This window comes from Lissotriton vulgaris, chromosome 10, assembly GCF_964263255.1.
Source record: "Lissotriton vulgaris chromosome 10, aLisVul1.2, whole genome shotgun sequence".
NCBI lineage: Eukaryota > Metazoa > Chordata > Amphibia > Caudata > Salamandridae > Lissotriton > Lissotriton vulgaris.
Genome location: NC_141698.1, coordinates 154535612 through 154563055, shown reverse-complemented (window position 1 = coordinate 154563055; position 27444 = coordinate 154535612). Strand labels below are relative to the sequence as shown.

Sequence of the window (27444 nt, the reverse complement as noted above, 5' to 3'; positions counted from 1 at the left end):
TCTCCAGGTGTCTAGTTTTCAGAAAGGTCTAGGATTGGTAGGTTTCCCTAAATGGCCACCGAGCCCGGGGTAAAAAACGCAGGTGACTCCCTCGCAAAACATGGTCTTTTTGTAATCCATAATTTTTAAGTCTCCACAGTACTTTTTATGCCATTTCCTGTTGCGAGCACTAGGCCTACCCACACAAATAAGGTACCATTTTTATCAGGAGACCTGGGGAAATGCTGGGTTGATGGAAGTCTGTGGCTCCCCTTAGATTCCCGAACTTTACATCACAGAAATATGAGGGAAATGTGTTTTTTTTTTACAAAGTTTGAGATTTGCAAGGGATCTGGGTAACAGAACCTGGTGAGAGCCATAAAAGTCACCTCATCCTTGGTTTTCCTGGATGTCTAGTTTTTAAAAATGTATAGGTTTGATAGGTTTCCTTAGGTGCCAACAGAGCTAGGGTCCAAAATCCACTGCTAGGCACATTGCAATACAAGAGTCAGTTTTCACTGGAAAAATGTGACGTGTCCATGCTGCGTTTTGGGCTGTTTCCTGTAGTGGGTACTAGGCCTACCCACACAAGTGAGGCACCATTTTTATTATGAGACTTGGGGGAATGGTGGCTGGGTGGACGTTTGTTACTCCCTGCAGATTCCAGAACTTTCCATCAATTTTTTTACAAAGTTTGGGCTTTACAAGGGATTCTGGGTAACAGAACCTATTGAAATCCACACAAGTCATACCATCTGTGGAAAATTGTGATGTGTCCACGTTGCTTTTTGGGCTGCTTCCTGTTATAGGTACTAGGCCTACCCACACAAGTGAGGTACCATGTTAATCTGGAGATTTTGGGGAATGCTGGGTGGGTGGAAGTTTATGGCTCCCCACAGATTCCAGAACTTTCTATCACTAAAATGTGAGAAAAATGTGTTTTTATTTTACAAGGTTTGAAGTTTGCAAGGGATTCTGGGTAACAAAACCTTGTGAGAGCCACACAAGTCACTCCATCCTGGATTTTACTGGGTGTCTCGTTTTAAAAAATGTATAGGTTTGCTAGCTTCCCCTACGTGCTAGCTCAGCTAGGGTCCAAAATCCACAGCTAGGCACATTGCAAAAAAAAGGTCAGTTTTCACTGGAAAAATGTGATGTGTCCACGTTACGTGTTGGGCCGTTTCCTGTCGCAGGCACTAGGCCTACCCACACAAGTGAGGTACCATTTTTATCAAGAGACTTAGGGGAACACAGAATGTCCTATCTGATCCTGAAATTCTAAAATATCTCTCCACTAGTCAAAAGACTTTTAACACACAGATTTTTCCTCCTTAGAATTAGATATGACGCACACAGAACTTCACACTGGATTACTTTCACACAAAAAAAGACAAAGCTCGCGGCCCAGGGGGTTTCATGGCTGAATTTTATATGTTTTTTCTAAATTAATTCTCCCCAAAGTCCACACCCTTATTCATTCTTTCACTCACTCTTTTAAATCATCCAGCTCCTTCCTGGACGCACTCCTTTGTCTTATCCCAAAAGAGAGAAAGGATCCAAAGTATTGTACAAATTGTAGGCCTATCTCTCTTGTTAACATTAATTGTAAAATGTTCTCAAAGGTGCTAGCCTTCCTTCTAGAATGATTTCTGCCTGATCTTTCGGGGTAGGAACAATCAGGTTTTGTTAAAGGACGATACATATCAGAAAACACTTGCCTATTCTTTGATATATTGTCAAAATCCTCAGGCATGGTTGAACCCTTACCAGCAATCACTTTAGACGCCGAAAAGGCTTTTGACCGTGTACATCGGTCGTTCATATTTCATACCCTCACTTGGTTTGGATTCAGCACTAAATTATTGCTTCAATTTCCCTACACCATACCTATCCCTGAGTGGTGATTTTTGCTAGAGGTCTAAACTCTTTCTGTTTTACATTGGGCAGAGGAGTTCGACAAGGATTCCCCATCCCCTTTTCTTTTTAATCGAGCTTTAGAACCATCCCTATCAAAACTCAGACAAAATCCAGAAATGCACAATACTCAACAGGTCAATTTAGCTGTGTATGGTGATGACATTTTATTACTTCTTTCGCAAGCCCAATCTTCGATCCCTGCTTTTTCATCAGAAGTAATTTCTTATGCCATGGTATCTGGCTACAAAATAAACAACGAGAAATGTGAAATACTAAACCTAAATAAATATGCTTTTAAGCATGATTTCATATCCTCTAATTTTACGTGGCAGTCGAAACAAATTAAATATCTTGGACTTCAATTCACCCAATCCTTTAAAATCTCCTTTCGAATAAACATGGAAGATTACATACATAAGATAACCTCACTGGCAAGTCGATGGCATCCCTTACATCTATCTTGGTGGGGTCACGTAGGCACTATTAAGATAATGCTAGTACCCATCATTCTTTATCCCATCTTCAACATTACTTTAAATATTCCTCTAAACTTTTACACAAGGGGGGCGTGGCCAAGATGGCGGGCTGAGAGGACGCACTGTCCGAGAGCTCCCGTGATCCTGGGCCCTTGAGCCGCCGAGACTTGCTGATCTCCCCCCGATAGCACGGAGATCGGCCCCAGAAGAAGACCGGCGCACGGTGGCGAAGCTCGGAGCCGCAGAGTGGTCCGGTGGACTGCGGCAGCAGGGCTTCGGAGTGAGCTCGAGTGGGGAGCCGGTCGAGTGCAGAGGAGACCGGAGCCGCGAACAGCGTAGCGGTGGAGAAGCAGACTCGGAGGCACACGGACCGCCTGGAAGCGACGGGCGGCCCCTGCCGGGACCTCCATTGTGAACCGGAGAGGCGCGCAACGTGCTCGGAACCAGGAGCTGTGTCTGCTGAGTGGAGGACAGGCACGGCGTCGCTGCACTGGGCCGGAGACTGGGCCCAGCAGCAGGCCGGTGGCTACGCGGCACTCCTCCGCTTCCCAGTGACTGGCACGAGTGGAGGAGGTGAGCGTACAGCTGCACCGGAGGTTCTCCGCACAACACGGACTGCCGGGGCATGCTGTTGGGCATTGCACAGGTGAGGGCAGGAGCTGCGGCGGCTGTGAGCACGTAGCCGGGATCCGAAGCCCCAGATCGGTGTAGAATCGCTACGCGAGCCCGGGGTTGCCACCGGAAGTGGGCCCCTTGTTGCGAGTCCCCCTGTCATCTGCGGGAGATCGGCACCGGAGGTGGGGGCACCCCTGCGATCTTCCGACGCCACGGAGAAGCATAGGACCAGCCATTGCAGGCACCAAAGAGAGAGAGCCCTGAGCTTTGGGGAGGCCTGCGGGAGGGCCACGACACTGCGGCGACCGGGCCGCGCGGCCTGTGACACACCTCGTCCCCCGGCTGAAGGGACACTGTTCGGCCGCGGCCCGAGCTCGCCAGTGACCTGACTCCTGGAGAAGACGACGCCATCGGATCGGTGGGGAGGCCACGAGGCCGAGCTCGGACCACGTGTGGAGGGCCGGCCATACCTCAAACGGCCGGTTGCACGCACGTGGCGGACCCTGTCTGCGGGGGCCGCGCTGCCCTACCCAGTGACTCAGCTCACTATTGCTGTGGCCGGCGCCGGAGGTGGACTTCGACCGGCCCCCTTGGGTTGGAACTCTCAGCGACCCCTAGAGGCCTGCACACAGAGACAGACCTAACGGCAGGGGCCTAGCGGAGGGGGTCACCGCCAACGAATGGCTAATGCAGTGGTGGGGCGAGGCAGTTAGTGCTCAAGACTGGTGGCTAGACGCGCCACCGGGGCTCCCAGGATGACGGAGGTGGAGCGGGCCGGCTGAGGAGGCCTGTAGCCGGAATGAGGTCGGAACGCTTGAGGCGAGAAGAAAGCGACGCACTTCCAAGAGGGGCCTGAGCAGGGATTGGGCATGCAGGTTCCCCATAGCGGCGAAGACGACTGACGGAGGCCAACAGTCAGGTCAGCGCTTCGCGGGGCACTCAGGCAGGGATTTTGCTAAACAGCTGCACGGATTAGGTGGTCAGTGCACCATAGCAGTGACATTAACGGCCTGGGGTCCGCAGGAACCACGAGACCGAACCGCGCCTGACTTGCCGACCCTGGATGAGAGTACCCGCCAAGCTGTGACTGCATCTGGGATGTGCGCCAGAGATCAGTGACCGGAGCTGGTGTTTTGCTGCGCGTGCGGGGCGGCGGAGTTGGAGGGGGTGGCCTCTTCCCAGTGTGCAGCGCCCCTGAGTGTTTTCTCGGCCGCTACCCGGACCTAGAAGGCAGACAGGGCTTACTCGGGAGGTGCCCGCAGCCGCAATGGCCCACAACCGAGGGATCAGGAAGGGAGAACGGACACTGCCGGAGATGATGAGCAGGGGTGCAACGAAGCAAGATAAGGGGCAACACTCCCCAGGCCCTTCAAGAAACTTGGTGGAAACAGGAGATGGGGAACCGCCGGTCACTAGGTCCTTCCTAGAATAACTCTTCAGATCCCTACAGGATGACTTTCAGACGCTAAAGCAGGAAGTGGCGGGAGAAGTTCGGGAGGTGCCGAGAGAGGTTGATAGCCTGGGTGAACAGGTTGCCACCATGGAAGAATCAGGGCACTCCAGGGACGAAGAGATTGGACAGTTGCAGCAGGAGGTACTGCGCTTAAGGGAACAACAGCTGGATCTCCAAGCGCACAATGAGGAAACAACATCCGAGTCCGGGGAGTGCCTTCCACCGAGGAAGGGGAGGATGTTGCTGGATATCTGCAGAGCTTGTTCAGGGAGGTACTGGGTGAGCCGGAGGACTTCCCTATACGGATAGACAGGGCACATAGGGTGGGCACGGCACGCCGGACCTCGGCACCCCCACCTGACATATTGGCCTTTCTACCGGACTGTCCCCTTAAGGAGCGAATCCTTCGAGAGGCACGGAAACAACAGTCATTGCAATTCCGGGGGCATCCAGTGGCACTCTATCAGGATTTGTCGACGATCACACTTCAAAAACGAAGAACATTCAAAATCGCGACAGATTTTTTGCGGTCACACGGAACGCAGTACTCCTGGGGTCACCCTTTCCGACTCATATTTCGGTGGAATGGCGTCCTGCATCAGCTTTGGTCCCTTCAGGACACCTGCGAGGTACTGGGGGTCACTGCGACAGAGGAAGTCTTGCACACACCACGCCGTAGGCGAGCCACCAGAGAGGGCTGGCAGAGGGTCCCTGATCATCGCTCGCCGGCCTCTTTGGCTAGACCGGACTCGCCCACTATTAGAGCAGGCATGGAGGGGGCACTGCGAGAAGCGGCCGGCGATGCAGTCCCGAGTGAGGTGCCACTCACAGCCTAAGATGGCAGGGCTGGAGACGGCCAGAGGTCCAGTGGCTGGTGTTCTTGCACTACCGACTTGAGAGAACTCCGGGGGGAGATCGACATAGCTTTTTCAACATGGCAGGTTTGGGGGCCCGGGGGGAGGGGGGAGGGGGCGGCGGGTGGAAGTGCAGTGGCTGGACGTCACTTCTATAACTTTCCATAGACTTGCCCTCTGAGGAGGACCAGAATTGGACAATGGAGTTAAGGGGACAGTTGGGGAGTTGGGAAGGGGTGGGAGAGGGTGGTGGGGGTGGTCACGGTTTTGGATTTGGGAGGGTAGGTGGGGAAGTTGGGGACTGGAAGTTCAGAGTGGGGATCTGAGAGTTGGGAAGGGGGGGGGGGTTGTCCAGTGCACCGCGCAGTTACTAGCTGCTTTGGCAGCATTCATTCACCTTGGTTTGCCCGGATGGGGACGCTATGCTCCTGCGGGAGGAGAGGGGAGGGTCGTCCAGTGCACTGTGCGGCTACTAGTTATTCTGCAGATATTCACACATCTTGATTTGCCCGGATGGGGAAGCTGCGCGAACTCCCGCACCTTCTCCTTTGCCTTGTTGCTTCTGGTAACGTTATGGGCGCTCATACACTCTGCCTTACCCAAGCGGGGCCTTCACGCCTTCTTCCACATCTTTTCCAATGCCTCCTGACACTTTTAAGGTTGTAACCCTGAATGTCAGGGGTTTGAATAATCCTGTTAAACGGCGGGCAGTGCTTTCTCTCCTGGAGAATACTCATGCGGACAAATGTCTCCTTTAGGAGACACACCTGCTGCCACGGGACACACATAGACTGCGTTTCCATAAGTTCCCATCACAATTCTTCTCTTCCTGTACCACTAAAACAGTAGGGGTGGCGATACTGGTGGCCACACATTTTAAAGGGGAAATACTCCACAAGTTCACCGAACAGAAAGGCAGACTGTTAGCATACAGGTTTAGGATTGGGGGTCTTCCTTTTACGATCGGGTCCCTGTACAGCCCTAATGAACGGCAGGAGCGTTTCCTGCAATCGGCGGTTGAGGATATTACTGCCTCGCAAGATAGACACATTATTCTTGGGGGAGACTTTAACATGGTTTTCGATTCTGCTACGGACAGGTCGGCGCAGCGCTCCCCGCAGGTCGGAGCGTGTTCCGCCGGCTGTAGGGCGCAGCTAGCGGAGGTAGACCTCCTTGATCTTTGGCGTCACATGCACCCCACGGATAGAGATTATTCGTATTATTCCCACGCACACAAGACGTATGCGAGGCTGGACCACCTTTTGGTCACGTCTCCGGTGCAAACGCTGGTCTCGGGGTCGGAGATGGGAGTGTTGTCTCTATCGGATCATGCCCCGGTTGAGGCTACGCTGTGTCTGCCTCCGGCAGCTCATCCCCCAGAACATGGCGCCTCCGCGACACCCTGCTGCACAGGAAAGCGGTGGTGGACCGCATTGAGGACGCGATCCGGGAATATCTGACCCACAACGACAATTCGGACACCACCCGGGCCACACAGTGGGCGGCCTTGAAGGCAGTCCTCCGGGGGGAATTCTTGGCGATCTCCTCCGCCGACAATAAAGAGTGACGGGCCCAGAGGGAAGAACTCACCGAGAGGGTCCGCGAACTTGAACAGATACATCGCAGGACAGGGGCCCCCAGAATTTGGCGGCAGCTCAAGGAAGCGAGAAAGCTTCTGGCAGCCCTGGATCTGGACCGAGCGGAGTAGGCTGCACTCCGGCTGCGCCATACCTTTTACACAGGAGGAGACCGCTGTGGCAAACTGCTGGCCAATAGGCTTCGAGTGGCGCGCCAGAGTCAGCTGGTAAAGGAGATCTCTGACCCTACAGGGACGGAGGAGACGGACGACGCTCACATTGCCACCGTATTCCGCAGGTTTTACGCGAATCTCTACTCGAGTGAGCCACCGGATGAGACGGCCATGGCTTCCTATTTGGACTCGGTCACCTTACCCTCCTTGGAGCCCCTGCAGGCGGAGCACTTAGATCGGGATATCAGGATAGAGGAGGTGATTTCAGCCATTGCCAGGCTTAAACATGGCAAAGCGCCAGGCCCAGATGGATACACTACGCTCTTTTACAAAACGTTTTGCACGTCGCTGGCCCCGATCCCTACTTGTCTTTTCAACTCGTTTGCCGAACTGGGGGCCATTCCGCCTGATCTTCTACGGGCTTCCATTACAGTTATTCCCAAACCAGGGAAGGACCCGAAGCACTGTGGATCTTACAGGCTGATATCCCTTCTGAATGTTGATTTAAAATTATACACGGGGATACTAGCCGCCCAACTAGCCCCTCATTTACCCGGTCTTATTGATCCTGATCAGGCTGGTTTTGTCCCGGGGAGGCAGACGGTTGACAACACGATACGGATCGTCCACCTGCTAGAGAAAGCTTACCGGATCCCAGGGGAACGAATGATGCTGGCGGTGGACGCGGAGAAGGCGTTCGACCGGGTGCACTGGCCTAACTTGGAACGAGTTCTGGTAAAGGCGGGCATAGGGGATAAGTTTCACTCCATGGTCCTTAACAGCTACAGACGGCTGACTGCTGCAGTTCGCGTGAATGGGTATACCTCTAGGGACTTTAACATCAAAAGAGGCACTAGGCAGGGATGCCCGCTCTCGCCCTTGCTCTTCGCCCTTTATATGGAGCCGTTTGCCCAACGGGTCCGCGACAATCCGGCGGTGAAGGGGATACGGATGGGAGGTTTCACACACGCTATAAGCCTCTACGCTGACGATGTCATTTTTTCGCTTGACGATCCCAGGACGGCACTGCCGGCCTGCATCGAGGAGCTGGTCTCCTTTGGCGCGGTTGCGGGGTTTAAAATGAACATGGGAAAGTCAGTGGCTCTAGATATCTCCCTTGAACCTGCCACTAGGACCTACCTACAGGACCAATTTCCCATGCTTTGGTCATCAGGGGCGGTGACCTATTTGGGGATCCAGATAGCTCCCACGTTACCGGCTATAGTATCGGCCAACTATGCGGCCCTGGGGGCAAAGATTAGGGCCGATGGAACCGCAGCACCTTCTCCTGGTTGGGCAGGATAGCCGCCATCAAAATGACGGTCCTTCCTCAGGTGCTTTACTTGTTCCGAGCCCTGCCGCTCCAGCTGCCGGTCGGGTGGATCCCGCAACTGCAATCGGACGTCTTGCGCTTTATCTGGCAGGGGAAAAAGCCCAGAATGTGCAGAGCCCTTTCACTGTTGACCCCTGAGGCAGGAGGTTTGGGAATACCTGACTTCCGTAAGTATTTCCAGGCAGCACAGTGCGTTATCTCGTAGAATAAAGTAGGTGGGAGTCCGATAAGCACTGGCTCTTCCAGGATCAGGCGGTGGCAGGTAGACCCTTGCAGGAAATCCCGTTTCTGTGCCGACCTCACCAGCCCAAAAATCTGTACGCCTCCTTTGTTACAAGAGTTCCCCTGCGGGTCTGGGATGCCACTAGCATTACGTATAGCCTCACCTCCTTCCTGTCGCCACTCACACCGTTGGTAGACAATCCGGGCTTCACCCCAGGAATGGAACGGGGAGCCTTCACACACTGGAGGCAGGCGGGGTGTAGAGCCCTGTGTCACATGTATAGCCCAGAGGGAGCTGTTTCCTTTCCGCAGTTTCGCCAGGAGTTTTCACTCCCGGAGACCGAGAGGCACCGCTATCTGCAAGCTCGCCACTGGGCTCTTCAGCCACAGGTGAGAGAGACGGCCGACAGGCACTTCCTACCATACGAAAAATGGCTATTGTCGCGTACGTCGGATTCGAAATTGATTACGGATCTCTATAGGTTGCTACAACCGCCTTCCACACATCTTTATAACCGGGGGAGAGAACGCTGGGAGCGGGAGTTAGGAAGGACATTGAGCCCAAAAGAATGGGAACACATATCCTATAAAGCGAGGCATTCAGCATACCACATGGGCCTTACTGACACACTGACTAAGGTCTCCACCTATTGGTACTACACACCGGAGCGGGTTCACGAATTTGACCTTAGCAAGGACGACACATGTTGGCGAGGGTGCGGGCACCGAGGTACACTTACACACATTCTATGGGATTGCCCACTCCTGGAGACCTATTGGAGGGAAGTCCTGGATGAAATTGATTCTCATTTTGGCATTGAATTACCACGCTTCCCTGCATACACCCTGCTGGGACTCCCGAATGGACTGATGTACCCCCTCAGATTCCGTAGGGGCAGGTAGATAACCATTGCACTAGGTTCAGCAGTCCAAAACATCCTGATACATTGGCGCACTACTACAATACCCTCTATCACGGGCTGGATCCATAGATTGTGGCACGTGTTGGGCATGGAGAAATTGTCGCTCACAGCGGCGGGGGATATAGCACAATTTAATGAGCTTTGGCAACCATTTCACTCCCTACTGCTCACAGAATTTAGGGAACTTATCTGTCCCAAATACCTCCGCCTCATGCGACTCACGAGCCCAGCAGCGCAACTCCGTGAATTGATGGGAAATTCGCTTCCAGTGTAGGAAGTGGCTTTGGTGTATATATTAGATAGGGCCTGTGCACTGGCCGAAGGGTGGGGGGGAGGAGGGGGATGGGTCGGGTCAGGTCAGTTGGGAAGTTGGGGGTTTGGGGGGGTGTTTGCAATGGAAATGTCACCTCATGCTGTGACACTGCATACCAAATACGGCTATGATGGACTAGCACCCATGGACTGCACCTGATAGTTCTTCGCCGGGGTTGAGGCTTTGCCCGCCCTAACAAAATGCTCCATGCTGATGTATGCTTGTCCATTTATGTTGTGCTGAATAAAATACTTTAAAACTAAACTTTTACACAAAACTCTATTCCATACTTTCCTCTTCTCTATGGAATAGTAAATGTCCTCTTATGTCCTTGTTAAAATTAAAACGTCCCAAAACAGAGGGAGGCGTGAATTTTCCTGATAATGCTAGTACCCATCATTCTTTATCCCAGCTTCAACATTACATTAAATATTCCTCGAAACTTTTACACAAAACTCTATTCCATACTTTCCTCTTTTCTATGGAATAGTAAATGTCCTCTCATGTCTTTGTTAAAATTTAAACGTCCCAAAACAGAGGGAGGCGTGAATTTTCCTGATTTCTCAAAATATCACAACATTTTCTACAAAAACAATCCGCATATTGGACCTCGCACTGTCTACTCTATTATACATTCTTGGTCGATTTAGAGCACAACTTTCTCTCGCCCTATTCATTTTTTGAATATCTGACAATCACACAGAAACTCTCCACTCCAATCTTTAAACATTCCTGCAAATTATTAGAACCTACAATATCATACCTTCCCAAAGGCCTCCACACTTTTCTCTAATCCACTATTTAGCACAATAACTTCATACAAATTAACAATTGACCTATAACTTCTCAATAAATTCTGACTTTTACAAGACATTGTTTTCAGCGCATATACCCACTTCAAATCTGGCATTCCACCCATTCCATCACCTAATACTCATCTTGCTAATCTCCTCTGTACAAATCCAAAAGCCTCTATCATCTATTCACATTTACATAGCGTTTCTATTGATAGAATTCAAACAGATATATGTAATTATCCTGGGAGCGCGATTTAGATACAACTTGGCCCAACTTAATGTGGAAGCAGATTTGGTCAAAAATTTAGTGAAATCTTTACAGTTTCTCTTCACTTGCTGGAAGTCAACTGCTAAAAGTAGATCTAATATGCTCATGTTCGTAGTAGTGTTTATCCAATCATCGGATATGCTTTCTATGAAAATATTAGAAATAGAATCGGGAACATTTGACTGAAAGGGGGAACTAATCTGCTTCCATATTTGCGACCAAAAATGAGAAACAGAAGGGCATGTGAAAAGCAAATGGTTTATTTTGGCATGCTGTGAAGAACATGTCCAGCAAGTATCAGGGAGAGTTTGTGTAGAGATAGGGGGTTAGTAGGAGTCTATTATATATATAAAAAAGCGTTTGCAATGGGTTCGCTGTTCGGGAAGATTTTCAAATTGTCTTTCAAAATATGGTGGTATACAGTATGCCATAATCTTGGATTAGATACTAGTTATATGCACCCCATAACAACAGTTTTAAAAAGGAAAGAACTGTGGACCCCAATTACAGATTTTCTCGCCAAACATGTGCAACCATTGTTTGCCCTCCCGTCCTATGCACAAGGAGTTCTTCAACCTCCTTGAATTTCTGTACATGAAAATTTTAATTTCTAATATTATACATCGTTCCATATGTATTGCTATTTATTCTATGTATATTATTAGATTTTTCTTTCTATGAACCATGTGTAGTCCTCCTTATTTTCCTCTTTACTCTCTCTACAATTCTATTAATTTACCATCTTAATTTATTCACCTTTCAGATTTACAGAATTATTTGATTGTATTTTATTCTAACATGATAAACTTATATTTTCAAATTGTAATATAATGAGATTAGGGAAACCTTCTTCAATCTACACAAATGATATCTTGCTAAATTTGGAATGCACTGATAATGCTCAACAAGGTCAACACAAGCATAGCTCCTAACCAATGAGATCCAAAAAGGTTGAAAGATCTCTTGAGTTGTTTGCGTTCCTATGCATAGATGTTGCTGGTCGGTCTCGTTTATGGCGAGGCAAGAACTCATTTGCAAATGATTGGCCCCTGTCTGTAGTGACACAGTGAGCTAGAAAATTATTGATCGGAATATAGTGCAGCGTAATTACAAATGATTGAGATTCCACCCAGAACCATTTTTTGTGTTTCTCAACCCGGTCTTACTCGTTTCTCCAGCCTCTTCCCATCGTGAGTTTCCAGGCAGGTAAGCGGACCCTGTGAACTCCATTGCAGACACAGCCTATTGCCAGCTACTACTGGAAAGGAGTTAACAACATAAAAGCAATGGGAACATAGCTCACTTGGAGAAGTGTGGCTCAATAGTTAGAGCGGCAGACCCTGATGCAGACGTCTAGCCCGGGACCAGGGTTCAATTCCCTGCCTCGGCGGGTCTTGGGCTCAAAAATTCCACGGACCTGATAATTCTCGCCTCGGTGCCTATTCCAATCATGGAGTCCCACTCTGCAACTCTGGGCAATAGCTTGCTTAATCTCCACAACAGCCCCCACAACGCTAAAGATGCCTGGCCTCCACCTTGGGGGTGCCTAGGAGTGGACGCCTCACAGGGAAAGCCAGGATGGGTTCCACAGTGGTATTCATAGAAGCGCCTTGAGAGCCTTGCGGGTGAGTAGTGCGCTATACAAGTATCAATTTACATTTACTTGGACAATTGCACTAGCCCTTACCGCAAGCCTTCCAGATGGATGCTCAGCCCTGCTAAAAAATACTATGGCAAACCTTAGATGTTTTTCAAACTTTTTCAATGTTGCTACGAGATGACAATAGTTTCCATAGTCTTCTTTGTGAACAGTAATTAACTGTGACTTTTACTTGTTAAAGCTACATTTGGTATTTTACCTTCATGAATCTTCTTTGAACTCTTCTGTGGTTGGGGTGGGTGGGGAGGTTGGGAGGTGGGGCAATTGAAAAGCTCAGAAAAGAACCAGGTCAACATATTTCTCAAATCCACATCAGAAACATGTTCGGATAGATTATATTGTTGTTACTAACGATCTAGCCTCACAGTCCTCAATCAGTAAATGTCCAAAGATTATTTCAGACCATAATCCACTTATCTTGATAACTAAAGTGGGAGACCCATCTAAACAGTGCAGGCCATGGACGTTCAACCGTAAATTGCTGCTGAATAATGAGTATATCACTTTTATTAAAAAGTGGACGGAAAAATTTTTCAGCATCAATCGGTTTAGTACGTCGAGAAATATCGTTTGGGACAGTTTCAAAGCTGCACTAAGAGGGGAAACTATTAGCTTTCAAAATAGGGCTAGGAAGCAATTAACTAGTGAATATAATGTAAAGATACTAGCCCTAGCAAAAGCCCTAGCAAAAGCTGAAGAAAAACATACTATACAAATCTCACAGGGACTTGATGCGAAGCACAAGTTGTATCAAGTAGCAGTATTGAAAACAGAACTTAACCATAGCCTCAGTCAGAGAGCTGCTCAAACTTATAGGGCCTATAGGAAGGATGTATTTGAGAGCGATGAAAAGGTTGGTAGACAGCTGGCATTATGCACACGGCAGAAGAATGTCTCTAATAATATCAGCTCTATACATGATAATGGGCAGACTTATACCTAAACCTCAGATATTATATCGTTGTTTCAACAATATTATCAGAAACTTTATACTGAGGATTTGGCTTCTTCTGAAAGTGATTCATCTGTTTATTTAAATAACCTCCTTAACAGCCCAGAGGCTGAACTACATCTAGACGATGTATCTCGGGAAGATTTAGAAAAAGAAATTACATTGGCAGAGGTGCTGACTGCCTTGTCGTCACTCTCATCGGGCAAAGCCGCTGGCCCTGATAAAATACCCATTGATTTATATAAAATATTAAGTCATCAACTCGGACCTCTTCTTCATGATTTATTTTTAGAGATTCAATATAATGGGGTCCCCCCTGAATCATGGAATGAGGCTAATATAATTGTCTTCCCTAAAAAAGGTAAACCCCCCGAACATTTAACGTCTTGTCGCCCAATGTTTTTAATCAATTTGGACTCTAAATTATACGCTAAAGTGATGGCCGCCAGGCTCAGCGGGGTCATTGACCACTTGGTCTCCCCGCGGCAGCATGGCTTTGTGCCGGGCAAGGGGACTACTGATCACATATGTAGGGCTATCGCCCTATTCGATGCCATGTCTGTTACAGGGGGCCGGATGTCAATGATCCTACTAGACGCTGAAAAAGCCTTCAACCGTGTTTCCTGGTCTTTCCTCTGGGTGGTCATGTCACGAAATAATTTCGGCCCCAAATTTGTGAAATCTATTAAGTCTATGTATTTATCTCCCAAAGCAAAGTTGCAGATGCTAGGTTCTGATTCTGGTTACATCTACGTTTCCAGGGGCACCAGGCAGGGGTGCCCCTGTTCACCCCTATTATTTGCACTCTATATTAACCCTTTAATTTGAAAACTTCTTGAGAATTAGTCAATTAAACCTGTTGTTTGTGGCAAATATGAAACGAAAGCGTTGGCTTATGCTGACGACATCGCGGTTATCACATCTGACCTGATGGAGGCCATGAACGCAATTGACTATGTGACGATGGAGTATGGCAACCACTCAGGTTACTGTCTTAACAAGGGGAAGACAGTAATAGTATGTACTGATAACATTAGTTGTCCCGATATTAGGACTGCTAACAAAGCTACATATTTGGGAGTTATTATCAGCCCTAATATTAAAAGGCTCAACTTCGACCCCCTTCTGGATAAGATAAAACAAGATTTGGATCGGGTAAATAGTCTTCACCTATCAAATGTAGGTACAGGCAATTTTTTTTAATTAATGTGCTACCCAGGTGTCTATATTTATTCTGTGCTATTCCCCTTTGCCATCGATGATAAAATATTAAAAACATTAAATTCCTTCATGTCTAAATTCATCTGGCAGCAAAGCAAGATTAGGAGGTCACATAAACTACTTTCACTACCACTGGAGAGAGGTGGGCTTGCAATACCCAATATAATCCTGTATCATTGGGCGACATTTCTTCAACATATTGCTATTTTGATCTGCTTCTCTACCGCTGAAGGCAACGTCGAAATTAGCTCAATACCATCAATATATGAGCTTATACTTGGGCAGAAAGCGAAAGGTCTTTTTCTACGGCATACAGATTCGATGTACTATAGAAAGAACTGTAAATTTGCTACTATAACTAGCGCCCTGAGGGTATGGAATAAGATTACTAAGCATATGCATATTGGGAAAATCAATAGGTACACAACTCTGTGGCACTCGAATGTTACAACTGGCTTGGATTTTGATACTATAGCGAAAAAATGGGAAAGGCTCGGTATTACAACAATTAATGACTTTTTGTTAAGAGGTTTTGAAACTACCTTTTTAGATTTAAAACTGAAATATAATTTGTCTGATGGAGATTACCTTAAATTTGTACAACTGCATGCTAAGCTTAAAACCAATGAATCAACCATCTGCTTGCTTAGAATCGAAATTCTTGATGTAATGAACAGATCAAAGACTAGAAGTGGAATACTGTATGATATCTCATTGACTAAAATGCAGGACGATCTTGAAAAAACCGAAGTAAAGTGGGCAGCCAAACTGGGCAACCCAAATGTTGACATTTGTAGAGTTTTGAAATTGACCCACCTTCTTCTTATGTCCAGTAACCTCAAAGCGCAGCTTTTTAAAACTATTTTCTTTTTTTTTTTTTAAAACCTTTATTGAGAAATGCAAGGAATTACATGCGCAGGCCCACAACCACAGGGGCCGGCCGCAAAGGAAGCAAAGAAACCAGAAGTCGAACAACAATTAAGTAAAGGAGAAGCTGTACGACTACCACACGTGGTCATGGGCACCCCAGAACAAAAGGATACATCAGGTTTTCGTTTTTTAGTTATGATGAAGAAGCAGCGGCGGCTATCTCAAAGGCGTCACACCATCTAGTTTAAGGACAGGAGATGAGGGGGGACGGACCCCGCAAAGCAATCAATATCAGGTGGAAACTCACACAGGTATGCAACAATACGGTCACAGTGGCAGCGACAGAGCTACAGGCAATACAGCAGCAAGAAGTTTAGCAGAGCACCATCCCATGAACCCACCCTCTAAGGACAGAAAGGCATAGGCAAGTGGAAACGCCCGATAGAAAAAGGAGAAGAAGTAAAAGAGACCGCCAACCCTACTGAAGAGATAGAGTACCCTCCCAAGAACAGACAGAAAAGAAAGAGAAAGGGACCATAGAACCAAATAAACTAAAACAACAAACCCCCCCCCCGCACCCACCACCCTGCACACCTGTAATGGCTACGGCCAACCCCACTAACAGCGTGCCTGTCGCCCAGGAACTGCCCCACAGAAGGGAAAATTATAAAGAGGAGGAGGAGAGCGACAAATACACTCCCGGACTCCCTTACCCCCCACCATTGGCGACCTCCACAAAGCATATCAACCAACCATTAAAAGTGGAAAGCAAGCGTTCAGCTGGGGAGGACATCGACCAAGTCCAACCACCTCCCGGAAAGAGCCCAGGCGAGATCAATCCGCATTAAAACACATGGCGCCCTAGTGACAACAAGTTAGAGAGAAAGAATACAGCAGTCCAGTCGAAGCAATGGTGACGTGTTAAAGCCGGATACCAGATGAAGTCAGCCTTGGCCAGTGCGACCCCGCGCAGAGCCCCATGTCCTCCGAAGCACAATAGGCGGGAAACAGTCAAAATATCCGCGGAGGTGCGGGGCAGCTAAATCCAAACAAGGACCAGGCACAAAATGGCGGAGCCCACAGAACCAGCAGGACAAGATGGAAAGGAAAGACCGAAGTCTCCAAAAGTCCCGGAAGGGCTCATTTGCAGCGAGGGTCCGCCGGACGGGGAGCACACAGGGAAGACCATTGATAATAACGGGTGCAGAGTAACTCAAGGCAAAAGAATCCAAATGAGCCAAGGCAGGGCGTTGGTCGGGAACCTCAGAGCGATGGGTCAAGTCCTCCACCGGTATCAAGGGATGTTGGTCACTTCTCGCAGGGTCGTGGTCCGGTCCTAGGCGGATGTTTTCCAGCTTTTTCGCGAGCCGGTCATACGTGACAGTAAACTGGGTACGGAGCGCCCCTATGGCGGCCATGATGGACCTCAACAATGGTGCGCCACCCGTCCGCTCCCTCCCCCGGGCCACAGGGACAAAGCGGGACTCGAGCCCGGGATCACTACCAAGGCTCTAGGCACACATAAAGCAGACGTAGACTGCGGGTGCTCTCATCACCGGCAGACACTGCACCTTCTTCAGCCGCGGGGGAGAGCCCTCCGACCTCGTCCCCCTAGCAAGGTCTCCGGGCGGCGTCCCCAGACCGCGGCTCAGGATGATCGCCGTCCGTCACGATTATATATCCTCGTCGCTTATTAAAGACTGGATTGCGATGCGAAGTCTCAAAATCCAAAGTCGCAGGACCGGAAGGGACCCCGGACTCACAGCCGCTGTTGATCAATGGCAATCCGGGTGGACAGGAAATCGAGGTCCCGGCGGCAGCCCCGAAATAGGCCCAGGAGGAAACACAACAGAACTTTGTCACCCAAGCCGCTAGAAAGACCGGGTTTGCACCAATGGTGTCAGGCAGACTTCATACACCCAGGCGCCCGGTGGTGGAACAGGATGAACAGCAGGATATATCGACCGCCGGTGGAGGTCGACGGAGCCGGGAGCTTACGCGGCCATCTTGAATCGTTGCGTAGCTCCTCCCCCAGACAGTGCTTTAAAACTATTTTCAATCTCTATTATACTCCGGCTAAGTTACACGCATGGGGTAAAAGAGAGAATGACCTGTGTCCCAGGTGTTCACTTGGACCAGCGACCATAATCCACATGTTTAGTAATTGCTGTGAGTTGAACTTAATAAAAAACATGATCTCAGACTTTTGGGAAGAACTGTTTGGATATAAACTCCCTGATTCTAACTCTTTATATCTATTGGGCTATGACAACTCTTTAAGCCTGTCAAGAAGTGAAGAAAGACTTTTATTTATTGGTACAGCGGTATTAAGAATCATCTTGTCCGCACGCTGGAAAGAGTCTGATCCTCCCAGTTTTCAGATGTGGCTAGCCCGTTTCTTAGCGGTTTATAGCTACGAAACAACTATTTATGCCACAAGGGGCTACAAAGCAAAGAAGCTGGGAGCTGCAATTTGGCTTCCTGTCAGTAATTGGAAAGCAGGAATAAGCCCAACTCTTAGGGGTAGTAATTACTGTTAGAGCTATATATTGCTGATATTGATGCTGCTGGTTGGTCCCTGTGTTTGTATTCTGTAACCTTTTTCAAGACGTTTTGATGTCATTGTTTCAGTTTCCAGTTTGTCTGCATCTGCTCCAATATTCTTTTACGTTTTAACAAAAAGGGGTAACACTGTGTCCCTCAGAACCTGGGTATATGCGATTAACAAAAAATTGGTTCTGTTGGGTAGTTAAAATAATTTCTTTAAAGGAGGCTGAAGATAGCTCAGAAACACAAAACAAGCAAACCTCTCTAAAGATAAAGTTTTTATATTTTAAAAACAATAATAAACAATATACTGGAATTACTTCATTCCGCTATATTACTAATAGATTCTTCAAATTCGTGAATAGTGACTGTGGTGATCAAAGTGACTAGTGCAATGGATATAGTGACACTTATATACAAAACATGTATTTACAATAAAACCACAAGGGGGAGAAAAGGGGGGGAGGGGAAACAAACGAAGTGTTTTCTGTCGTTGTAAGGCCAGTATTGTGAAAGTAAATGTTCCAAGGAAAACAAATGGTTAATGTCCAAGTTCCTAGAGTTATCTTGGCCAAATAGGAGCGTCGACGTTTCGACCCTAATTGCGCCCCAGTTGGTGGTCGCAGCGGGTCTTTATCAAGACAGGGGGCGGCTCGTTTGGTGCTCATTTAGGCTCGCTGACATTCTTTGCTGATAACACTGCATCGAGGAATGACCAACTGGCTACCCTTTGGAATCATTCACCATTTGACCGATCCCCTTCCCCCCCATGTCTCGATAAAGACCCGCCGCGACCACCAACTGGGGCGCAATTAGGGTCGAAACGTTGACGCTCCTATTTGGCCAAGATAACTCCAGGAACTTGGACATTAACCATTTGTTTTCCTTGGAACATTTACTTTCACAATACTGGCCTTACAACGACAGAAAACACTCTGTTTTTTCCCCTCCCCCCCTTTTCTCCCCCTTGTGGTTTTATTGTAAATACATGTTTTGTATATAAGTGTCACTATATGCATTGCACTAGTCACTTTGATCACCACAGTCACTATTCACGAATTTGAAGAATCTATCTATACTACAATTATAAAGAGAGAACTGTGTCCTTTAAGCCAGGTAAACTCGAAAAGTACCCCACCAATCGCAACACCCAATACAGCGTTGGAAAGGGGGGGTCCAGTAGATGGACATAGGCTATAAAAAATTTAAAATAAACGTTATTTAAAAAATAAACAATAAAAAAAAGTAGTCCCTAAGAAGTAGCGCCGGCCGTGTGTGCTAACAACGTGCGTGCTGACATCATCGGAGGACAGGAACGCGAGGAGGAGCGGACAATAGCACGGGGAGGAGAGGAAAACTTAGCCAGACTGGAGGGAATGAGGTACGTGAACCGTGGGGAAGAGCGGTGAAGTAAGGCGGACTGGAGCGGAATGGAGGACAACAGCACATGGAGGAGCGTAGAACGTAGCAAGACTGCAGCGCCATGAGGTATGTGAAACGCTGGGAGGAGCGGTGAAGTACGCGGGAGGAGCAGTAAGTGAGGCGGAATGGAGCGGGATAGCGGACTGCAGCGGGGCGTGTAGACTGGCTTGGTGTAGTGGGGGGCGGTGAAGTGAGGAGGACTGGAGCGGGATAGCAAAATAAATGATTGGTTTTAAAACGGCTTTCACATTTGGTTCAGACATTTAAGTGAGAGTAGTGGGGGGCGGTGAAGTGAGGTGGACTGGAGCGGGGGCCTGGGTTTGTGTGACTGGGAGCAAGCGCTGAGGTAAGGTGCACGCAAGCCTGAAATGCTGCCCCCAGCCCCCTTCTGCCCCGGGCAACGCTGGGGTGGGCTGCTAGTTAGTAATATAGCGGAATGAAGTAATTCCAGTATATTGTTTATTATTGTTTTAAAAATATAAAAACTTTATCTTCAGAGAGGTTTGCTTGTTTTGTGTTTCTGAGCTATCTTCAGCCTCCTTTAAAGCAATTATTGTTAACTACCCAACAGAACCAATTTTTTGTTAATCCAATATTCTTTTACAGCATATTGTTATTGTGTTATGTATTATTTTGAATTGTGTGTTTTTTTTTACTCGTGTTTGTCCTGGTTCAATAAAAAATAAAAAATAAACAATAAAGGAAGTCTTCTGTGGTGTTTTGTTAATACTTGGTTCATTTTTTAAGACCTTAGATCCTTAACTCTTTTCACAGCATTGATTTTTGAGTTCTTCAGTCCTTGCATGCCCTCAGCATTTCTTTCAGAGCAAATCTATATAGCGCAACCCACTCTATCCATGACCAAAGGACATTTGAGAAGCTGAGATTATACCAGCTTCTTGTATCTTTTTGCCAACTATCTGGAAGTTGTATTTGGGTACTAATATTATGGTGAGCACTTATTTTATCTTCATGTGTGTGTGAACTTCTAATATGGCTTGTGCTTTGGTGTCTCCACCCAAAGTTGCCAGCATGATCTATGTACTGCCTTTTCCAAGTATAGTTATAGAAAGATCTCATATGAGCAGGGTGTGCTTGTGGGGGTGCACAGCACCCCTAATTCAGACTAGGCCGGAGGATTGCTCAGGCCCTTTTACAGTTCCCTTTGCTGCCCCCAGACTGTCTCAGGTGGATTATAGCATTTAGGGTTGCAAGAACCAATTTATTGCTATATTTGGATCCTAAACTGTTACTGATGAGCTACAAGTAATGCCCAGACACTGTTAAAAAGCGTAAAAGTGACAAAATAATGAAGTTATACTGCCACAAAGTGTGCCGTACAATTTACTCAACTCTGCTGCATAATTTGACCCTCCCTTGCCGCATAATTCCAGTGGCCTTGATTATAAAGGTGATCACAAGGAATGTCTATGTTTCGCTGCATTCTGAAATCAGTGCATTTGTCTTACAATTATAGTCACCCACTGGCTACGGAGTTGATCGAGTAGGCCGGTCTCAATTACTTCATGCCCATAAAAAAGTTCTCCCGGAGTGCTGCTGATTGTTATGGCGAGCACAACCCAAATTCTGCTTTGAGTGGTCGGTTTACAACTCTGTTGCATTAAAAATGTATCAAAAGTTTCCTTGTTCATTAATAGTCTTTTTTCACAGAAAGTCGGCAGCAGGGATAGCAATATCCTCACTGATGACTGTAGAAAGGGCAAACAATGGCAAACTGAAAATATTCTGTGTGTTTAGAATGAGATAAGCGTAATTGTGAAAGACTGCGTGTCAATTTCCTTCTTTTTGTCTGTTTTGCTTCATTCCCCTTTTTTCCATCCTTATTCCGTTTCTTTCTTTCATTTTCCTTTTCTTAATTTTAAACTGTTTCTTTTTTCTCATTTAACTCTTGTTACAAACTCTTTCAACTCATACACTCCTTTTTCTATTTCTTTTTACATTTTCATTTAGTTTCCGTTGTATTGCATTGCTTTATAGTTTTTCTATTTTCTTTTTAGCAAATTTTATATATAATTTTATGTATTTTCAGTTTTCCAGTTTTTCTTTATCAGTACTCCTTTCCTTCTTAATTTTAAAGATTTCTCCTTTGTCTCCTGTATTTTTTTTGTTTTTCTTTTTGTATTCATTTTTAATTTTGTAAACTTTTGTAAAAACTGTACTTTCATTTTGGTGGCATAACTTATAGAATGTTGCCTATTGGGCAATAATCTTCAATTGCTATATTAGGCAGAGATGCGGCACATTTGTATTTGCATTGCTGACTCTTTCCAGTGCGCTGTGTGTATATAGCGCGACCCTGTGAGGTGCCTTACTTGTATTTGAATCTGAGATGAACACAGAAGAAGTACTCGAGGCAATAGATTTCAAAATACATCTGTTTATTGGTGAGATGGTTCCAGATCAGACCCGAGACATACAGCTCTATATTCCTTTGCAACAGTGAACAATACAAAGACCCATCTTGTCAGAGATAACCACATTTCCAACAATGGATAGAAACTGCCAATGCCATTTTACTGTACAAAACGTATAAATAAATTGGAGGTTTTCAGAAAGAAAGAAAGAGCGTGGAGAGCGCAAGCAGCTTGGTCGTGGTGGTGGATGGTTTAGCACTTAACCAGGGCAGAGAACTCTGCAAAGAAACAAATATTTTGGTATTAGATCATTAGGAGTGATGCTAGTAAACACTCAGCTGCAAGGTAGCACCTTGTCACGTGCAACAGTATCAAGCATGGTGCATCATGGGACTTGTAGTTTTGCTTTAACATTCTGAGTCTGAATTTAAAACAACCAGCACTAGATGAAATTGCCTCTTAACAGCTATGATTCCACCCATAAACATACAGTTTAAGCAAAAGCATCTTATTACATTAATATTTTTTGTATATATTACACAACAGTATTGGGTAGTGCAGAGGAGCTCAAAAGTTCTATTAACACTTAAGGTAGTGGTTGTGGTCATAGATAATAAATTGCACATGAATAGCTCCTGATAACTGTCGCTCAAATATGTTTCAAGATGCTGTGCTCCATGTAGCTAAAATATCAAATAAACACATGTCATGTGTGAGACCACCACCCAAGCCTGTTTTTAGCCAACAACTTATTGTATTCTTTCAACCTAAACGTTTGCTTTTTTGGGGCCGTCTGGGCCTATTGCCCTTTAGGTGAGAAGCACTTTTGATTTTAAAAAGACATAAAACAGGCCTAGCTCAAAGTGACAATCATAACATGGGGCCTTTTCGCCATGAAGCTGCTCTGTTGGATGTAGCCCAGTGTCCACATTATGGTCATAAATTATGAGGTCAAAAAGGACACCCTTAATGGATCTCAGATTGTCCCTTGTCAGGCTTCAGTAGCTCATTAAGCTCCGTTTATATGATCATTCTGGGGCATGAATTCCTGTGTTTGGTATAAGTAAAGCAAAACTACAAGGGCCCCGAATGCAAAGTATAATAGCAGAAAAGAATATACTACTCCAGTTGGTGGACATGGAACAATGCCACTCCCACTGTCTCCCCAGTCCAGCTTGTGTGTTTTACTGATATTCAGCCTTGCACTTTGCACCCTCCCAGCTTGAGCAATTGTGTTTACAGTTCAGTGGAGAGGCATGCTGGGTTGTGCTTTATTTATGGTTTGAGTAAAAGGTGAAGCTAGGAACATTATTGTGGATGTTTTTCCTAATGTAATAGTTGTTTAGTCAGTGTAAATGTCCCACTTGTATGTAGATCTTAGAAGTGAACCTCTTTCAGAGCTGATTCTAGATTCAAGAGGTAAAAGAATAGAGGCTTTGAGAGATTGGACAAGATGACATGGTTAGAGACAACTGGGGCAATTACGATTAGAATTCAGGTTGTTTACTCCACATCTGACTATTTAAGTAAGTATCCACTTGATAACTAGTCAATGCTTACCATCAACTCCAATCTTGCCATCACCATCGGAGTCACCAGCAGCCAGGAAGGCCTTGGTCTCTGCATCAGTCAGAGCTCTGGCGCCAGCAGAGAAGTTCTGCAGAAAGAGCCTGGAAGGCAAAGAAAATAAAGAGACTTAGCTTGAAACCATAAAAAATCTGCGAGTAAAAAATTATGACATGGAGCTTTTAGGCCTCAACGATCCGCGAGGATCTGTGAGGGTGTGAAAAGTCTGCAAGAGTTGCCTGTTGTTTTAAAGCAGCACTACTACCCGCTCTATTTCCACCAGCCCATCAAGAAACAGTTTGAAACACCAACTTCTCTTTTGTGATTGCATAAACGCCAACATTAAGGAAGAAGAAAGAGGGAGCTTTTCAAGAAATAATCGGGGGTTTATTTTCTCCACTGACTTGTATTGAAGTGGGGACAGTTTCATAAGGGAGAAAGCTAAATTAAAAACATGTTTTACTTTAAAAATCATGAATCTCGCGGCAGACTCGGGTCTGTTGACATGAATGTGACTATAGTTGCTTTGGTGAAGTTTGTCTTTGGTTTTGGTGCGAGCTATCATCAAGTTAGAGTGGGGAGTGCTGTGAAGGGCTGCAAGTGTTGAGCCACAATGGGAGGCACTGTGTCAGGTTAACTTATTTCCGACATTTTAAAATAGAGAAAAGAGGCCAGCAATTTTCCGACTCACGAAGGGGAAGTCAGAGACATCCATAGATTGAAGTGTATTTAAAATACCACTTTCAGCTAGCTGTGAGCCCTCGAACGTATTTTGACTTTGACTTACTGACGGCCAACAAGTGGTCTCAAAATTGGCCTCAAAGTGAGTGGGAGTGGTGGTGGTCGGGGGGGGGGGGGGGGAGGTCATTTGTGTGTGAATCGGCAAAATATGATTTGGTTTGGTGTCCATGAAATTCTTGCTTTGGAGCAGATATAGATGACTCTGCCTTCCACCACCCTTAGCTTTAATAAAAATTTACTTTGAGAGTCATTTGGTTCTAAAGCCTTAAACATGGGAGTGTTTATTGTGCAAAAAATTAACAATTTGTACAATTGTAGTCATGAAATTATATGATTTTCTAAATGATAACAGAATAGCTAAGTAGGGTACTCATTTCTTTCCACGCAAAAAAGTGAATGTTTGTATTTCTGTATTGTATAGAGCTTACCTGTGTGGGGGTCCTGGAGCAGGTACCCACACAGATAACAAGTTACACCGAGCCTACACATAACCTACAGAGACTAATGGCACCCAGTCAGACAGGATGTATTTGAGTATATTTTTTCATAATATGCTTCTTTAAGGCCTTAGAATAATTGCCATTGAAATATTTGTTCATACCTTACTTTCGCTTCCGCCTTCACCTGGGCCTTAATAGGTGCTTTAAATGGGCAGGGAGTGTGGGGTACTGAGCACGTCTATAATTTGAAAGGGAAAAGTACCTGCACTTCTCTAATGCGACAATAATTTAAATGGGAGAGTACTTGCCATTCTCAAAAGTAAACACTATTAGGTAGGTACACTAAGTAGCGAGTACCTGTACTTCTATATTAGCATTTAAAGCACAGGACTTAATGAACCACGCTGCTTTATTAGAAGTGCTACCCTAATTTGTTCATCCTAGACCCGCCGCATTTTCTTCAACTTCTTTGTAGCTTTCCTCTCTGTTGCTTGCATCTTTTGCGTCACTTCCTTAGCAGTGTGCGTTTGTCCTACGTCTGTTTTTTTGTCTTGAGTCTCTCTATACTTGACTAACCAATCGCGTGTAAGAGTGTGGTCATCCGCCAGTGCCATTGCGCGCTGCATTCTGGTCTCTTTGCGGAGCGTGGCACTGCGTGTATGGTTTGGGACGTGTTTGGTGTATGTTAGCCTGTGTGTTAGCCTGTGTGTATTTTTCCTGTATAGATTTCCATACTCACTTGAGCTCATCCTCCTCAACGAATCCGCTCCTGTCCTGGTCAATGATCTCGAAGACTTGCTTGACCTGGTCGGCGGATTTGCCCTTCAGGCCGGTCTGGGCGAAGAAGGTCTTGTAGTTGAAGGAATCTGCGGCTGTGAGTAGAGAACAAGCACAACGTGTTAGACAATTAATTGACCCCACTTATGTATTAATTCAACGGGAAAGAGACAGGAGAGCGAAACAGGCAGAGAAAGAGAGAAATACACAACAAGAGTAGCCAAAGAAAGATGCGGGGCGGAGGTGATAAGCGACAGATTGGGTGAAAGAGTGAGGCGGAGAGAAAGAACAGAGCATCAACATTGGATGGGGTGGCATGCTATAGGTTTGAGTGAGCTGGAGGGGCACGAGAGGTGATGCATAGATTGCATACACATTCAAGGGTGGGTGTACACAAGGGAAGGCGTTAAAAGGTGGGTAAAGATCTAGAGAAGGAAGGAAGGGGGACAGTCCGAGAAAATGGCAGAGGTAAAGAAGGAGCTAGCCAGAAAAGACGAGTGAAAGATAGTGAACGAACCGTGGAGATAAAGAGTGGCTATGTGTAAGACTAAAAGAAAGATATATTCAGAGGGAGAGGTAGAGGACCAGAAAGAGGCGCATAGGACATAGGGGTACTGACAATACAACAAAAAGAAGGTAGCCGAAAGTGAAAGGGGCCCTATAGCAGCGATAGTTGTAGAGAGGCCCAGTGAGAGGGGTCCTATATCAGAGATAGTTGCAGAGAGGCCTTTCATAAGTGGGTAGAGCCAGAGAAAAAGATTGGGGTAGGAAAAGCGGGGGGGGGGGGGGGGGGGGGGGCAATAGTTCCAGGACAGACTTAAATACACAGCGGTTCAGGTAGGTCTGAGGAAACTGGGAGCCCAGACTGAGGGAGCAGATAAGGAATACGAGCTAGAGGGTCCAAATCTGAGGGCAGAGAGATGCTTCGACCTCTGTATATAAGAAGGACATGGCGCCAAGATTGAGAGCAAACAAGGCCACACAAATTACCTTGGCAGTTCTTCAGAGCAGTAGCAATGTCGGAGTCACTCAGGATGCCAGAGAAAGCCATCTTTAAGCTAGAGGGAAAGAAAAGCCCGTGTTAATACTTGGAAATGTGCGGTCACATTGATCAACAGGTCAGTGGTCACAGTCAGTCAGTCAAAGCTGTCTTAGCCGCTGAGCACAGGCAGGTCTGAGCCTGGTCCTGCCTGCTCGGCCTGGCCCTTCAGTCCCAGGTGCACGTGCCGCCTGTCTCCCTTCCCAAAACCCAGGACCGCAGCAAGTGGAAGGGTCAGCCTGCCCGAGTGCGTGTCCCAAATCCAGCTCTGGCCGAAGCACAGCCACACTCCTGGCAAGTCCTGAGTCCGGCCCAAGGCCCGCATCCGCGCCTTCCGCCAAGTCCATGTTCCCAGTGCACACAAATGCCCAAGAGATAAGTTCGTTGCGCCGCATCCCGCTCACCGATCCAAGTTGGTACAGTCCACCCAGTGCAGGAAGCCAACTCACCTTGCTTGGGAGTTGCAGAGGAGGACAGTGGAGGTCTCAGGGAGCTGCTGGTCTGACTCTCCTCCATCGGGCCGAGGCTTTTATACATTTCTTCCAGTCAAGAAACAGAGCCATATACAGAAGTGCTGCACACACATGACTGCAAAAACCTACGGAGACACCATAGCCGCCCAAAGTTGCTGGCTAGTCAAAATTGTATTTATAACCCTGTGGAATGCGCACTCTGCTCTGAACAATGTGCGCACGTGCAACGCCATACATAGCAAGGCGAACATCAGTCACCACGAGCAAACATGTGGGCCGTTTAACAGGCAGTGTCTGCCCGAGAAAACATACATTTCAGGAACGCAAATGCTCTCATTAATGGGATTAGATTTTTTAATAGCACCCATCAGTAAAAACAATCACAAGAAATCTGTCATTTCAGTGAAAATTAACTTTTAGTAGCCTGTCTAATAACAGCTAAATGCCTGTTTTGCATTTAC

The 27444-nt window shown here is 46.8% G+C and overlaps 1 protein-coding gene across 1 annotated transcript; it reads right to left on the bottom strand.

Moving 5' to 3' along the window:
- Positions 1-21954: 21954 nt before the first annotated feature.
- Positions 21955-27078, bottom strand: LOC147684864 (parvalbumin beta-like). The gene is made up of 5 exons (XM_086940731.1): positions 26960-27078; positions 26462-26529; positions 25434-25566; positions 23508-23617; positions 21955-22225 (listed from the first exon to the last, which is right to left on the bottom strand). Exons 2-5 carry the CDS (start codon positions 26520-26522, stop codon positions 22200-22202), a joined length of 330 nt encoding a protein of 109 aa, XP_086796857.1. The 5' UTR covers positions 26523-26529; positions 26960-27078; the 3' UTR covers positions 21955-22199.
- Between the last annotated feature and the right edge of the window lie 366 nt (positions 27079-27444).